Source organism: Salvelinus fontinalis, chromosome 23, assembly GCF_029448725.1.
Source record: "Salvelinus fontinalis isolate EN_2023a chromosome 23, ASM2944872v1, whole genome shotgun sequence".
Lineage (NCBI taxonomy): Eukaryota > Metazoa > Chordata > Actinopteri > Salmoniformes > Salmonidae > Salvelinus > Salvelinus fontinalis.
Window position 1 is genome coordinate 4,035,735 of NC_074687.1, and position 18,000 is coordinate 4,053,734.

The window sequence follows — 18,000 nt, forward strand, 5'->3', positions numbered from 1 at the left end:
ACCGATACCAGGATGACCAGAGGAGGGTGACGTATGAGCCCAACAGATCAAACGATCGCGGACATCAAACGGAACGTACATACGCCCAGCTGGACAGTCAGGTGGAATGGGCTCTGAACGTGACGCCCGTTCGATGTCCGCGTCCACCTCCCATACCACCGGTGCCACCAGGCGAGAGGCTGGAATGATGGGAGTGGGATCTGAGGACCTCTCCTCTGTATCATACAGCCGGGACAGTGCATCTGCCTTAACGTTCTGGGAACCTGGTTTGTAGGAAAGGGTGAAATCAAAACGGGTGAAAAACATGGCCCACCTTGCCTGACGAGGGTTCATTCTCCTCGCTGCCCGTATGTACTCCAGATTGCGGTGGTCAGTCCAAATGAGAAAAGGGTGTCTAGCCCCCTCAAGCCAGTGTCTCCACGCTTTCAGAGCCATGACAACAGCCAGCAACTCCCGGTCCCCCACATCATAGTTTCGCTCCGCCGGGCTGAGCTTCTTCGAAAAGAATGCACAGGGGCGGAGCTTTAGTGGCGTACCCGAACGCTGAGACAGCACAGCCCCTATCCCCGCCTCGGACGCGTCCACCTCAACTATGAATGCTAAGGAAGGATCAGGATGAGCCAGCACGGGAGCTGAAGTAAACAGAGCCTTCAGGTGACCAAACGCCCTGTCCGTGTCACGACTTCTACCGAAGTCGTTGCCTCTCCTTGTCCGGGCGGTGTTCGGCGGTCGACTTCACCGGCCTTCTAGCCATCATCGATCCACTTTTCATTTTCCATTGGTTTTGTCTTGTCTTCCCACACACCTGTTGTCAATCCCATTCATTACCTGTTGTGTATTTAACCCTCTGTTTCCCTTCATGTGTTTGTCAGAGATTGTTCGTTGTCAAGTGTTGTGTTGATTGTGTATAGCTGTGCGACGGGTCTTCGTACCCAGATTTGTTTTATGTTTTTCCGTGAGTGTTATGGAGCAGATTACTGGGACTTTAATTAAAGTACTCCATTCTACACTCTATTTGACTCTCCTGCGCCTGACTTCCTCTGCCACTTATACACGCCATTGTGACAGTCCGCTCCTGCTGTCCACTGCAGTCTCACCGGTCCTCCATTCAGCAGTGAGGTAATGGGAGCCGCTACCTGACCAAAACCCCGGATAAATCTCCGGTAGTAGTTGGCAAACCCTAAAAACCGCTGCACTTCCTTTACCGTGGTTGGAGTCGGCCAAATACGCACGGCTGAAATGCGGTCATTCTCCATCTCTACCCCTGACGCTGAAAAGCGGTACCCTAGGAAGGAGATGGACTGTTGGAAGAACAGACATTTCTCAGCCTTGACGTACAGGTCATGCTCCAACAGTCGACCAAGCACCTTACGCACCAGGGACACATGTTCGGCGCGTGTAGCGGAGTATATTAGAATGTCATCTATATACACCACTACACCCTGCCCGTGCAGGTCCCTGAAGATCTCATCCACAAATGATTGGAAGACTGATGGAGCATTCATTAACCCGTACGGCATGACGAGGTACTCATAATGCCCAGAAGTGGTGCTAAATGCTGTCTTCCACTCATCTTCCCCCTTAATACGCACCAGGCTGTAAGCGCTCCTGAGGTCCAATTTTGTGAAGAAGCGCGCCCCGTGTAATGACTCGGTCATACTGGCTATGAGTGGTAGCGGGTAACTGTATTTTACCGTGATCTTATTTAATCCTCGATAATCAATACACGGGCGCAAACCTCCATCCTTCTTCTTCACAAAAAAGAAACTCAAGGAGACAGGTGAGATGGAAGGCCGAATGTATCCCTGTCCCAGAGATTCGGTGACATATGTCTCCATAGCCACCGTCTCCTCCTGTGACAGAGGATACACATGACTCCTGGGAAGTTTAGCGTCTACCAAGAGATCTATCGCACAATCCCCCGGTCGATGGGGTGGTAATTGAGTCGCCTTCTTCTTACAGAAGGCGAGTGCCAAATCGGCATATTCGGGAGGAATGTGCATGTTGGAAACCTGGTTTGGACTTTCCACCGTAGTGGCACCTAAGGAAACACCTACACATCTACCTGAACACTGACAGGACCATCCCTTGAGAGTCCTCTGTTGCCACGAAATAATCGGATCATGAGAGGCCAACCAGGGAAGACCCAACACAACAGGAAACGCAGGAGAGTCGATCAAAAAGAGACTAATTCTCTCCTCGTGATCCCCCTGCGTTCTCATAGCGATGGGCGCCGTGACCTCCCCAATCAGCCCCGACCCCAAAGGACGACTATCTAAGGCATGTACAGGGAAGGGAACATCAACAGGAACAATAGGGATCCCTAATCTATGTGCTAAAGAGCGATCAATAAAGTTCCCAGCTGCGCCTGAATCTACTAGCGCCTTATGCTGGGGATGCGAGGAAAACTCAGGAAATTCTATATGTAACCACATGTGCGCAACAGAAGACTCTGGGTGAGTTATGTGCCTACTCACCGGAGATGACCCATCAGTGCTCCGCCTGCTACCTCGACTTCCAGGAGAAACACCCCAGCACCGGACAGCAGTGTGTCCTCTGCGTCCACAGTTGGTGCATGGAGTGGTCCTCCCTCCGGTCTCCCTACTAGCAGCCCCTCCTAACTCCATCGGTGTAGGATCCAAGGGGCTGGGTAATGGAATGGGCGGACCCCGATCTAGACGTCCGCGGGAGGCCAACAGGTTATCCAGCCGGATAGATAAATCCACCAGCTGGTCCAGGTTAAGAGTGGTGTCCCTGCAGGCTAACTCCCTACGAACGTCCTCTCGTAGACTACACCTGTAGTGATCGATCAGGGCCCGCTCATTCCATCCCGCACCAGCGGCCAGAGTACGGAAGTCCAGGGCGAAATCTTGAGCGCTCCTCATCCCCTGTCTGAGATGGAACAAACGCTCTCCCGCCGCTCTCCCTTCAGGTGGATGATCAAAGACCGCCCGGAAGCGGCGAGAGAAGTCATCATAGTTATCCAGGGTTTGTCCCTCTCTTCCCCAGATGGCGTTGGCCCACTCCAGGGCCTTACGAGTCAGACAGGAGATGAGGGCGCCCACTCTCTCTCGTCCTGAAGGGGTCGGATGAACAGTTGCCAGGTATAACTCCAACTGTAGGAGGAACCCCTGACACCCTGCTGCTGTACCGTCATACGCTCCTGGGAGCGAGAGCCGAATCCCACTGGGTCCTGACGATGGAGGGATGACCGGTGGAGTAGGGATAGGCGCGGGTGGTGTTGATGGGGTCTGATTTACCGGGAGACCTCCTCTCTCCCATCGGTCCATTGTCTGCAGCACGCGATCCATGGCGGTCCCTAAACTGTGTAACATGGTCGCGTGCTGTTGAACTTGCTCCTCGACTGGGAGAGAGGGGCTGGCTGTGCCTGCTGACTCCATTTGAAGTTTGGTCCGTGACTCTGTCAGGGTTGTGTGCAGCGAAGTAGCAGAGTCAGATGCAGGACACAGGTGTTGAGCGAAACACAAAACGTTTACTCAAAATCACAGCAAAATTCCACAAAGGGAATAATAAGAAATAACAACAACCACTAACGAAACCAACAATCACGGACAAAACAGAAATGAAAGCCAGAGGGTTAAATAGGGAACATAATAGGGGAATTGAAACCAGGTGTGTAATTATGCAGACAAAACAAAACGAAACAGAAAAATGGATCGGTGGTGACTAGAAAGCCGGTGACGCCGACCGCCGAACACCACCCGAACAAGGAGAAGGGCCGACTTCGGCCGAAGTCGTGACACTCCTCTGAATAGTTGATGTTGCGATGTGTCTGTTACTTGAACTCTGTGAAGCATTTATTTGGGCTGCAATCTGAGGTGCAGTTAACTCTAATGAACTTATCCTCTGCAGCAGAGGTAACTCTGGGTCTTCCTTCCCTGTGGCGGTCCTCAGAAGAGCCAGTTTCATCATAGCACTTGATGGTTTTTGGGACTGCACTTGAAGAAACTTTAAAAGTTCTTGAAATTTTCCGGATTGACTGACCTTCATGTCTTAAAGTAATGATGGACTGTTGTTTCTCTTTGCTTATTTGAGCTGTTCTTGCCATAATATGGACATGGTCTTTTACCAAATAGGGCTCTTCTGTATACCACCCCTACCTTGTCACAACACAACTGATTGGCTCAAACGCATTAAGGAAAGAAATTCCAGAATTGAACTTTTAACAAGGCACACCTGTTAATTAAAATGCATTCCAGGTGACTATCTCATGAAGCTGGTTGAGAGAATGCCAAGAGTGTGCAAAGCTGTCATCAAGGCAAAGGGTGGCTACTTTGAAGAATCTCAAATATAAAATATATTTGGAATTGTTTAACACTTTTTTGGTTAGTACATGATTCCACATGTGTTATTTCATAGTTTTGATGTCTTCACTATTACACGACAATGTAGTAAATAGTACAAATAAATAAAAACCTTGGAATGAGTAGGTGTGTCAACTTTTGACTGGTACTGTAGATATATATGGCTAAAACCAAATCAAAACTGTGTAGAAATTATATTGGACATACATTTATAAAGTTTATTGACTGTGTCCAGCTCGATAATCACCAAAATTAAAGCTAGAAAGTCAGGGAGTATCGAAAATTCCAAAAACGATGGATAGAGAACTACCTTTTGCTCATCTTGACGGCAAGAAAATATAACACATTTTCAGTGTGGCCTTCCTGACCTCGTTGAAGACCCCTGGGGCAAAATTAGTTTGACGCCCCCGGTCAATGGGGTTTACTTTGAGGTGTGGGACTCCTTTTGAATGGGGTTTGGGCCTTTAGATGCATATGCAGGTTTCTAGATCCAGGGTTTTCCATGGAATGCAGACTCACCTGGAGTTCTTTGATCCTGCCTTGGACGTTCTCCTGGGATAGAACTCTGGGCTGCTCCGGACAAGACAGATCCTGGTCGGGCAGGAAGATACTGTCATGTGACAACGCTCGTGATCCCAAAACGCCTGAAAACCTGGTAGACGAGGGATGGAGAGGAGGGAATATGGATGTCATTGAATCAATGCTACATTTGTAAACACACATGCATTCACACACAGTGGTGTAAAGTAGTTAAGTAAAACACTTGAAAGTACTGCTTAAGTAGTTTTTGGGGGTATCTGTACTTTACTTTTAATATTTATATTTTTGACAACTTTTAATTTTACTCGACTAAATTCCTAAAGAAAATACAGTGCCTTCTAAAAGTATTAAGACTCCTTTACTTCTTCCACGTTACAGCCTTATTCTAAGACAAATCAAAAACAGTTTTTTAGAAATTGTTGCTAATTTATTAAAAATAAAAACTGAAATATCACATTTACATAAGTATTCAGACCCTTTACTCTGTGCTTTGTGAAGCACCATTGTCAGCAATTACAACCTTGAGTCTTCTTGGGTATGACGCTAAAAGCTTGGTACACCTGTATTTGGGAAGTTTCTCCCGTTATTCTCTGCAGATCCTCTCAACCTCTGTCAGTTTGGATGGGGAGTTTGCTAGACAGCTATTTTCAGGTCTCTCCAGAGATGTTCGATCGGGTTCAAGTCCGGGCTCTGGCTGTGCCACTCAAGGACATTCAGAGATTTGTCCCGAAGTCACTCCTGCATTGTCTTGCCTGTATGCTTAGGGTCGTTGTCCTGTTGGAAGGTGAACCTTCGCCCCAGTCTGAGGTCCTGAGTGCTCTGGACCAGGTTTTCATTAAGGACCTCTCTGTTCTTTGCGCCGTTCATCTTTGCCTCGATCCTAACTAGTCTCCCAGTCCCTGCCGCTGAAAAACACCCCCACAGCATGATGCTGCCACCACCATGCTTCACTGTAGGGATGGTGCCAGGTTTCCGACAGACATGACACTTGGCATTCAGGCCAAAGTGTTGAAATATTGGTTTCATCAGACCAGAGAATCTTGATTCTCATGGTCTGAGAGTCTTTAGGTGCCTTTTGGTAAACTCCAAACGGGCTGTCATGTGCCTTTTACTGAGGAGTGGCTTCCGTCTGGCCACTCTACCATAACGGCCTGATTTGTGGAGTGCTGCAGAGATGGTTGTCCTTCTGGAAGGTTCTCCCATCTCCACATTGGAACTCTAGAGCTCTTTCAGAGTGGCCATCGGGTTCTTGGTCACCTCCCTGACCAAGGCCCTTCTATCCCGATTGCTCAGTTTGGCCGGGTGGCCAGCTCTAGGAAGAGTCTTGGTGGTTCCAAACTTCTTCCATTTAAGAGTTATGGCGGCCACTGTGTTCTTGGGTACCTTCAATGCTGCAGAAATGTTTTGGTACCCTTCCCCAGATCTGTGCCTCGATACAATCCTGTCTCGGGGCTCTACGGACAATTCCTTCGACCTTCTGGCTTGGTTTTTGCTCTGACATTCACTGTCAACGGTGGGACCTTATATAGACAGGTGTGTGCCTTTCCAAATAATTTCCAATCAATTGACTTCAACACAGGTGGACTCCAATCAAGTTGTAGAAACATCTCAAGGATGATCAATGGAAACAGGATGCACCTGAGCTCAATTTCGAGTCTCATAGATAATGGTCTGAATACTTACGTAAATAATGTATTACACCAAAAAGTACATGTTACATTTAGAATGCTTGGTCAGGACAGCAATATCGACCAATTCACACACCTATCAATATAATACGTTGTCAGCCCTACTGCCTCTGAACTGGCAGACTCATTAAACACGAATACTGCATTTGTAAATTATGTCAGTGTCCCAGTCTGTCCGTAAATTTAAAAAATACAAACAACAAGAAAATTGTACAGTTTAATTAAGGAATTTGATGTGTAGCATTTCCTTTTACTTTTTACTTTTACTCAAGTATGACAATTGAGTATTTTTTCCACTTAAGTACATTTTAAAACCAGATACTTTTTAAATTTTTACTGGGTAACTTTTGCTTTTACTTACGTCATTTTCTATTAAGGTATCTTTACTTTTACTTAAGTATAACAATTTAGTACTTTTTCCACCACTGCACGCACACACACACCAACTCCCCCACGTACACACAGACTTACAGATTCTCGGCTGAGCCCAGCCCCTCCGCCTCAGTGACATCACTAGCAGACTGGCTGAATTTGGTCTCTCGCTTGGTCCTCCCAAACAGACGTATCTTAAGGGTCTTCAGTTTAGACTTCCTTTTTCCTAGGGGACACAGGTCATGACAGCCCGCATACAGATGGGTCTTTCTATAAATAATGGGGTCAATGTGTGACACTAACCAGGTTTCCATCCAGCCTTTTCATGCGAGTAAAGTAGCCTAAATCTTGAATAAAAAATGTCATGGAAACAGCACATATTTTTGTAAACTTTCTAAATGTCGACTAAACAAAATACACTATACAAGTTGGGATCTTTTTGTGCTGGTAAAATGAATTATGCGAGAAATGTGTAAATAACACACTCTAACCCACACGAACACCCACTAACACACTCTAACCCACACGAACACCCACTAACACACTCTAACCCACACTAACACCCACTAACACACTCTAACCCACACTAACACCCACTAACACACTCTAACCCACACTAACACCCACTAACACACTCTAACCCACACTAACACCCACTAACACACTCTAACCCACACTAACACCCACTAACACACTCTAACCCACACTAACACCCACTAACACACTCTAACCCACACTAACACCCACTAACACACTCTAACCCACACTAACAGCCACTAACACACTCTAACCCACACTAACACCCACTAACACACTCTAACCCACACTAACACCCACTAACACACTCTAACCCACACTAACACCCACTAACACACTCTAACCCACACTAACACCCACTAACACACTCTAACCCACACTAACACCCACTAACACACTCTAACCCACACTAACACACACTAACACCCACTAACACACTCTAACCCACACTAACACCCACTAACACACTCTAACCCACACTAACACCCACTAACACACTCTAACACATTCTAACTCACTCTAACCCTCTCTAACACACCATAACCCACTCTAACCCTCTAACCCACTCTAACCCACACTAACACCCACTAACACACTCTAACCCACACTAACACCCACTAACACACTCTAACACATTCTAACTCACTCTAACCCTCTCTAACACACCATAACCCACTCTAACCCTCTAACCCACTCTAACCCACACTAACACCCACTAACACACTCTAACACATTCTAACTCACTCTAACCCTTTCTAACACACCATAACCCACTCTAACCCTCTAACCCACACTAACACACTAATAGATGATTGACAGAGATAGGTACACACTTATTGTATACTAACTCAGCTTTCACATGGTCTCTAAACATCATGCACATTTTCCAGAGTGCCTCACCTCGTGTAAGGTCATCAAGGCTGCCCTCCCCATCTCCTGGGAAAGACTCCATCACTCCTTCCTTTCAACAACTGCAGGAGGAATAAAGAGAGTGAAAGAAAGGGATGAATAGATAAAAGATTAAAGCATAGAGACAGACAGACCAACAGATGAAAGCAGATAGGGAGAGAAGCCAGCAGTCAGAGAAAGAGAGATGCAGATCTGTTGGAGCGAATGCTCTCACCCAATAGTCTCTGATCATGCTTTAGTCTCTGTGAACACGCTTCTACGCTGCACATGTATGAGTCTGATAACACACGCCTGAACAGAACACTATCTCACACTCCACCTGAGCACAAAGGTTTATTGGCACTAAGACTTTTACCTTGACCTAGTCGTGAAGGTGGGTTGAGAACACACTTCTTCTCCATAGGTACCTGGATGAGTCACTGTTTACAATATACAGCAGATAGACAAATGGAACACCAAGATATATTAAGTTAACGTACGCACACACACATGCACAAACGCATGCATGAACGCACGCCCACAAACGCACACAAACACACACACACACCCAGGTAGCACACCGTCTCTGTGATCATTACAGCCATATAACCTGGCTCTGCCTTTGAAGTATTGAAGTCTACAGTACAGAGCTGCTGGATGATGGCCAGAGGATGATAAGCCAGACAGCATGAGGCTGCGGAGCAACAGGCAAAGTTCAGCCCGCTCCTGAGTCCCACTTGAGACGTAGTCTTCATGAGTTGAGTTGACCTATGGGGCGGCAGGTAGCCTAGTGGTTAGATCGTTGGGCCAGTAACCGAAAGGTTGCTAGATTGAATCACCAAACTGACAAGGTAAAAATCTGTCGTTCTGCCCCTGAACAAGGCAGTTAATCCACTGTTCCTAGGCCGTCATTGTAAATAAGAATTTGTTCTTAACTGACTTGCCTATTAAATAAAGGTTAAAAAAAATTAAGTCTAAAAACACACTGTTGCATAGTCCTAAGAAATGTGTCACCCTTAAAAATCCTTTAGGGCAGGGGTCTTCAACCCTGTTCCCGGAGAGCTATTCTTCTGTAGGTTTTCTTTTCAACCCCAGTTGTAACTAACCTGATTCAGTTTATCAACCAGCTAATTATTAAAATCTGGTGCCCTAGATTAGGGCTGCTTTAGGGAATAGGTTGCTATTGAAGACAGACTGGAAAACAGTGAACACCTCCACTGTAACAGCTGCTGCCTGCATACACTGTGTAAAATAGAGTTAGATTCAAATGTGGAACAACTAGCTAGCTATACAGGTGTAGGATCTTCATTTGACCAGTTTCTCAAAGCAGGAAAATAATCCTGCAACAACAGGAAATGTGAATTATTGTGTGTATTATAATTGTTTTACATTTTTTTAGGGGTTGATACATTTTTGGTTAGTGCAAATGAAGTCAACATGAAATGTTAAAGTGGAAATGACTAACCTTTGTAAACCTTGAATACACTACAAGTTTGCATTTCTGGGTGATCAAATTACATAAAATCCTATATCCGTATCACAAGGCCCCTGAGAGAAAATGGTGTCTAAAGACACCATGCAGCTCCTCAGAGTGCCATCTAATGAGCCAGAGGAAAGCGGCACCAGAAACAGGTGATAATCTGCAAGATTATTGACATTGCATAGAGATCCCTGTACAATTTCACAGCCCCATAATCCCACAACAACAGATTAATCACCAATTTCCAATGTACCAGGCCCAGCGACACAAAATTTAGCTGAGACACAGTGTATAAACAAGCACTGTGTTCACACATTGATCAAATAAGCACACAGACACACACACACACAGAGAATGTAGGCTAATTGCAGACACAGTATTTTCACAAATTATGTATATAATGTTCTACATTCTGTACAGTGTACATATTGTTGCCTGTCAATTAGACACAGTAATCCAAAATCAATATGTTGCGACAACATAGTCTTGAAGCCAGTTTTCAAAAAGAAGTGCTTTGTATAATGCACCTCCATCTACAGGTTCTTATACTTAAAATGATGCTGCGTTGCTAAACCAATTCTGCCCAAGGACTAACATTCCTTGTGTTTACTAACCCAGTACTACCAGTCGCCCTTACTGCACTGTAGCTATCCCTCCCTTTCACCATCCCTCCCTTGGGGCATTGTGTTCCCCCTCTCAGCGGATTCTTTGTCCTTTCTTAAAAAACTCAGGCTTCTGTCCTCCACATCTGCTTTATTTTTATTTAACTAGGCAAGTCAGTTAAGAACAAATTCTTATTTACAATGATGGCCTACCGGGGAACAATGAGTTAACTGCCTTGTTCAGGGGTAGAACGACAGACTTTTACCTTGTCAGCTTGGGAATCGATCTAGCAACCTTTCGGATACTGGACCAACGCTCTAACCACTAGGCTACCTGCCACCCCGAGGGAGGGGGAGACTGACAACAAGGACATAGTGAAAGGAGGAAGGGAGAATAAGAGAGAGAGAGGGAAGGAGCGAGACAATAAGGACAAAGAGAAATGCAGGGACAGAGAAGATCAATCTATGCCGGGGTCAGCATATGCAGAAAGAGAGAAAATAGAGCAGAGCGGGGAGAGAAGGAGAGAGGGAGAGAGGGAGAGAGAGAGAGGGAGAGAGGGAGAGAAGGAGAGAGGGAGAGAGAGAGAGAAGGAGAGAGGGAGAGAAGGAGAGAGGGAGAGAGAGGAGAGAGAGGAGAGAGGGAGAGAAGGAGAGCGGGAGAGAGGGATAAAGGGAGAGAGGAAAGACAGAGAGAGAATGAGAGAGACAGAGCAGACAGAGACTCTATTACATCAGTAACACACTGTGGCCCACTGCGCTAAGCTCCTTATGAAAGACTAACCTGATTTTAGGCCCAGAAACGAGGACAGAGAGTAACACATACAGCTGCAGTTGGAAAGAGGACAGGCACTACTGCAGATGGAATCATTTACACATTATCACCACTAGACCACATTGCACAGACACAGGCGTGTGTGTCGAAGAGCTGTGTGTGTGTGTTTGTTTGTGTGCGTTTGTGGGTGTGCGTTCATTTGTGTGTGCATGTGTGCACGCGTATGTTAACTTAATATATTTAGGCGTTCCATTTGTCTATCTGCTGTAAGTTGTAAACAGTGATTCATCCAGGTACCTATGGAAAGGAGAGTGTTCTCAACCCACCTTCACGACTAGGTCAAGGTAAAAGTCTTAGTGCCAATAAACCTTTGTGCTCAGGTGGAGTGTAAGATAGTTGGAAAGAGGACAGGCACTACTGCTGATGGAATCATTTACACATTACCACCACTAGACCACAATGCACTCAGACAAGGGGTGTGTGTCGAAGAGGTGTTTGTGTGCGTGTGTGTATGGATATGGACAGTTGTTGAAGGCGTTGTTAACTGTTAACAATGAGAAGCTTTCAGCTGAGTTTGAAGTTCACTGCTCTAGCATCAACAACACCTGAAGCACCTCATGTCCCACCTCATTTGCCAGGGGTTATTGATATTACTTCTACAGGTGCGGCAAATTTAAATGAACTCCAATGGAGCTTGTGGGAGATTTAACCGGCTGGCGCTGGTGTCAGAGCTGAGACAATAAATGGATGTGATGGGGATTTGTGTGTCCATGCGTCAGTCACTCAGAACTTTTTATGTGTGATCTTTTGGACGTGATAAAACTGTTTGGTCAAGTTCTCTCTAGTGTGTCAGTTACTGTTACAGTAAGCACAGGCCATATTAGTGAGTGGCCAAGCCACTGTGTTGGGAGAAGAGGCGAGGCGAGGCGAGGAGAGGTATTCTATATTATTACCTAGCTATTCTCTGTTTCTGGATGGTTCCTGGATGGTTTGGTGAACAGCTTGGTCCAGGAATATAGCTTGCACTACATCTGCGTCAGAGGAGGCTACTGGGATGACCTATTGGAGGATGGGCTAATTGTAATGGGTGGAATGGAATAAATGGAATGGTATCAAACACATCAAACATATAGAAACCACGTTTGACTCCGTTCCATTTATGCCAATCCTGCCATTACAATGAGCCCACCCTCCTATAGCTCCTCCCCTCAGCCTCCTCTGATCTGATTTGTCCAGAGTCATATGGTGAGTAAATCCCTCTCTGTTTCTCTCTGCTCCCGCCAGGATGAACTCTCAGCTGTGATATTTGGACCACTTCCAACATCCCAGACCCAGATCTATCATCGTCCATCACTCAACAGTCTACTGTATCATCATCCATCACTCCACAGTCTACTGTATCATCGTCCATCACCCCACAGTCTACTGTATCATCGTCCATCACTCCACAGTCTACTGTATCATCGTCCATCACTCCACAGTCTATTGTATCGTCTACTGTATCATCATCCATCACTCCACAGTCTACTGTATCATCGTCCATCACTCCACTGTCTACTGTATCACCGTCCATCACTCCACAGTCTACTGTATCATCATCCATCACTCCACAGTCTACTGTATCATCATCCATCACTCCACAGTCTATTGTATCATCGTCCATCACTCCACAGTCTACTGTATCATCGTCCATCACTCCACAGTCTACTGTATCATCGTCCATCACTCAACAGTCTACTGTATTATCGTCCATCACTCCACAGTCTACTGTATCATCGTCCATCACTCAACAGTCTACTGTATCATCATCCATCACTCCACAGTCTACTGTATTATCGTCCATCACTCCACAGTCTACTGTATCATCGTCCATCACTCAACAGTCTACTGTATCATCGTCCATCACTCCACAGTCTACTGTATTATCGTCCATCACTCCACAGTCTACTGTATCATCGTCCATCACTCCACAGTCTACTGTATCATCGTCCATCACTCCACTGTCTACTGTATCATCGTCCATCACTCCACAGTCTACTGTATCATCGTCCATCACTCCACAGTCTACTGTATCATCGTCCATCACTCCACAGTCTACTGTATCATCGTCCATCACTCCACTGTCTACTGTATCATCGTCCATCACTCCACTGTCTACTGTATCATCATCCATCACTCCACAGTCTACTGTATCATCGTTCATCACTCCACAGTCTACTGTATCATCGTCCATCACTCCACAGTCTACTGTATCATCGTCCATCACTCAACAGTCTACTGTATCATCGTCCATTACTCAACAGTCTACTGTATCATCGTCCATCACTCAACAGTCTACTGTATCATCGTCCATCACTCCACAGTCTACTGTATCATCGTCCATCACTCCACTGTCTACTGTATCATCGTCCATCACTCCACAGTCTACTGTATCATCGTCCATCACTCCACAGTCTACTGTATCATCGTCCATCACTCCACTGTCTACTGTATCATCGTCCATCACTCCACAGTCTACTGTATCATCGTCCATCACTCCACTGTCTACTGTATCATCGTCCATCACTCCACAGTCTACTGTATCATCGTCCATCACTCCACTGTCTACTGTATCACCGTCCATCACTCCACAGTCTACTGTATCATCGTCCATCACTCCACTGTCTACTGTATCATCGTCCATCACTCCACTGTCTACTGTATCATCGTCCATCACTCCACAGTCTACTGTATCATCGTCCATCACTCAACAGTCTACTGTATCATCGTCCATCACTCAACAGTCTACTGTATCACCGTCCATCACTCCACAGTCTACTGTATCATCGTCCATCACTCCACTGTCTACTGTATCACCGTCCATCACTCAACAGTCTACTGTATCATCTTCCATCACTCCACAGTCTACTGTATCATCGTCCATCACTCCACAGTCTACTGTATCATCGTCCATCACTCCACAGTATACTGTATCATCGTCCATCACTCCATAGTCTACTGTATCATCGTCCATCACTCCACAGTCTACTGTATCATCGTCCATCACTCCATAGTCTACTGTATGATCGTCCATCACTCCACAGTCTATTGTATCGTCTACTGTATCATCGTCTACTGTAGCATTGTCCATCACTCCACTGTCTACTGTATCATCGTCCATCACTCCACATTCTACTGTATCATCGTCCATCACTCCACAGTCTATTGTATCGTCTACTGTATCATCGTCCATCACCCCACAGTCTACTGTATCATCGTCCATCACTCCACTTTCTACTGTATCATCCCAATGAACTGATAATACTGGATCTGACATCTGGCAACATACTTTTCTAATGTCCTCCATTTGATTTACTAAGCATTTAGGTGTATTGGCTGTCAGAAAGAAAATGAACTACACCATGATGGGTGGAGTGGGCCACATCTTGGTAGTAGATCATGTGAATGAAGCAAATTTGCCATTGTGATCATAAATCACCTCATATAGAATGACCTATTTTGCATCTCATCTAGGGCATATGTTACTGAGAGAGGTAGGCTACTGAGAAAGGTAGGCTACTGAGAGACTGTATGTTACTTCATATACAGAAAGAGCATGGTCCCCCATCCATTGACCTATCTAGGAGGAGAGAAAATTCATGTAAACCGTCATTGCCCCTGCTCTCTCTCTCTGATCAAAGTCAAAGATGACTCTCATCTGTCATTCAAAGATTTGTGGTATTTTCAGTGGGATTATAATTCTCTTCATTGCAGAACCCAGATGAGGACCGCATATATCGAGATTAAGGCCGATTATAGATAGATTTTAATCCAATCCCTGCGGGAACTCATGCGGATATTTATTTAATTCAAACAAATGTTTTCTAATGAAGAGTCGGGGGTGAAACTACACTGCCCCCCCCCCCCCCCCTACACATATTAAATGAAGTAATGATCTATGTTGGCTACGTACTACAAGTCTAACATAGTCTTTATTGCTCATTTTACTTTGAAATTTTTAAGAGTTTTCATGAATGCAAATTGAGATCAATGTCTAGACTGTTCAGCTCCCCTTGATGAAAGTCGCCCATATGGTAGTGGTAAACTCCTGAAAACCGAGAAGGTAATTTATCTGCGGATGACTATTCTGTAGTCTATATGAATAGGATGAATACATACAGTTTGTGACAAAGTACGTCTTTCTTTACAGAGGTAATGAATTGATATATTATGGCAACGAAACATGTTATAATACTTACTGTACCGACGTGGCTAGTGTTGAAGGAGGATTATCCAAATGTCATATTATTCTGGAGCGTGGATGGGAGCTCACAGCTGTGTCACTGTCAGTTCGTAACGTAGGCTACCTACACGTCGAGGCTATGGAATACTGCTTGCGAGCTAGCACTGCTGTCCTCTGTCCGACGTTTATTATCATCCAGTCCTAACGCAAGGATTTTAACCCTTCATCTACTGAATAGATAACGTCTAATCAGATCGTTGAGGACTAAAAAAGAAAACAAAGTGTGTTTTGTTCATTTATTAGGATCCCAAATGGCAGCAACTAGTCTCACTTGGGTCCGACATCACGAAAAAAGCATTACAGACAACAGACTTTACAATTCAAACGGATCAAATCCACCAGTGCAAATAATGAAATAATTAAAGTGTTAAGGGTATTAAATTACGATACGTTAAAGCCTAGGGATTGTATTTAGGCTACCCATTAATCTAAAATACCATATAATTATAATATTTTAGGATTATTATAAAGTGTACGAACTTCAATGTCCACTAGCTAGCGCCATATACTTTCACAAATTGACAAGAACAATCCGTTTCAAGAAAATCGGATAATTTTTAATTATATGTACACTTTTAGTGAATATGAATATATAAAAAACAAAAACAGGTTAAGAACAGACACAAGTTAAAAGTACAGCTCATAGATGTTACCCAAAAATGACCAAACAAATTTTCGGATCCACCATTAACCATTCTGGTCAAAGTGAAATAATGTCCTTGATACACATAATTAGCAAGGACCCCGAAACAACAGCCAGGCTTCGTCAGACCAACTTTATGATTGAAGCCTAAAAATGCATATATACACTGCTCAAAAAAATAAAGGGAACACTTAAACAACACAATGTAACTCCAAGTCAATCACACTTCTGTGAAATCAAACTGTCCACTTAGGAAGCAACACTGATTGACAATAAATTTCACATGCTGTTGTGCAAATGGAATAGACAAAAGGTGGAAATTATAGGCAATTAGCAAGACACCCCCAATAAAGGAGTGGTTCTGCAGGTGGTGACCACAGACCACTTCTCATTCCTATGCTTCCTGGCTGATGTTTTGGTCACTTTTGAATGCTGGCGGTGCTTTCACTCTAGTGGTAGCATGAGACGGAGTCTACAACCCACACAAGTGGCTCAGGTAGTGCAGCTCATCCAGGATGGCACATCAATGCGAGCTGTGGCAAGGTTTGCTGTGTCTGTCAACGTAGTGTCCAGAGCATGGAGGCGCTACCAGGAGACAGGCCAGTACATCAGGAGACGTGGAGGAGGGCAACAACCCAGCAGCAGGACCGCTACCTCCGCCTTTGTGCAAGGAGGAGCAGGTGGAGCACTGCCAGAGCCCTGCAAAATGACCTCCAGCAGGCCACAAATGTGCATGTGTCTGCTCAAACGGTCAGAAACAGACTCCATGAGGGTGGTATGAGGGCCCGACGTCCACAGGTGGGGGTTGTGCTTACAGCCCAACACCGTGCAGGACGTTTGGCATTTGCCAGAGAACACCAAGATTGGCAGATTCGCCACTGGCGCCCTGTGCTCTTCACAGATGAAAGCAGGTTCACACTGAGCACATGAGCACATGTGACAGACGTGACAGAGTCTGGAGATGCCATGGAGAACGTTCTGCTGCCTGCAACATCCTCCAGCATGACCGGTTTGGCGGTGGGTCAGTCATGGTGTGGGGTGGCATTTCTTTGGGGGGCCGCACAGCCCTCCATGTGCTCGCCAGAGGTAGCCTGACTGCCATTAGGTACCGAGATGAGATCCTCAGACCCATTGTGAGACCATTTGCTGGTGCGGTTGGCCCTGGGTTCCTCCCAATGCAAGACATGCTAGACCTCATGTGGCTGGAGTGTGTCAGCAGTTCCTGCAAGAGGAAGGCATTGATGCTATGGACTGGCCCGCCCGTTCCCCAGACCTGAATCCAATTGAGCACATCTGGGACATCATGTCTCGCTCCATCCACCAACGCCACGTTGCACCACAGACTGTCCAGGAGTTGGCGGATGCTTTAGTCCAGGTCTGGGAGGAGATCCCTCAGGAGACCATCCGCCACCTCATCAGGAGCATGCCCAGGCGTTGTAGGGAGGTCATACAGGCACGTGGAGTCCACACACACTACTGAGCCTCATTTTGACTTGTTTTAAGGACATTACATCAAAGTTGGATCAGCCTGTAGTGTGGTTTTCCACTTTAATTTTGAGTGTGACTCCAAATCCAGACCTCCATGGGTTGAGTTTGATTTCATTCATTTAGATCTAGGATGTGTTATTTTAATGTTCCCTTTATTTTTTTGAGCTGTGTGTGTGTGTGTGTGTGTGTGTGTGTGTGTGTGTGTGTGTGTGTGTGTGTGTGTGTGTGTGTGTGTGTGTGTGTGTGTGTGTGTGTGTGTGTGTGTGTGTGTGTGTGTGTGTGTGTGTGTGTGTGTGTGTGTGTGTGTGAGTGTGTGAGTGTGTGAGTGTGAGTGAGTGTGAGTGAGTGAGTGAGAGAGAGAGAGATGGTTCCAGCAGGCCTAT

At 45.6% G+C, this 18,000-nt stretch overlaps 1 protein-coding gene across 1 annotated transcript in view; it reads right to left on the reverse strand.

The window, feature by feature from the left end:
* The window catches only part of LOC129820735 (mucin-5AC-like), a 31,568-nt gene extending 15,788 nt beyond the window's left edge, over window positions 1–15,780 (reverse strand). The window contains exons 1-4 of the mRNA XM_055877650.1: window positions 15,443–15,780; window positions 8,363–8,433; window positions 7,025–7,151; window positions 4,845–4,977 (exon numbers count right to left, since the gene is read on the reverse strand). Coding sequence (XP_055733625.1) covers window positions 4,845–4,977; window positions 7,025–7,151; window positions 8,363–8,414 — 312 coding nt within the window. The 5' untranslated portion in view covers window positions 8,415–8,433; window positions 15,443–15,780. The remainder of the gene's footprint in view (window positions 1–4,844; window positions 4,978–7,024; window positions 7,152–8,362; window positions 8,434–15,442) is intronic.
* Window positions 15,781–18,000: the final 2,220 nt, after the last annotated feature.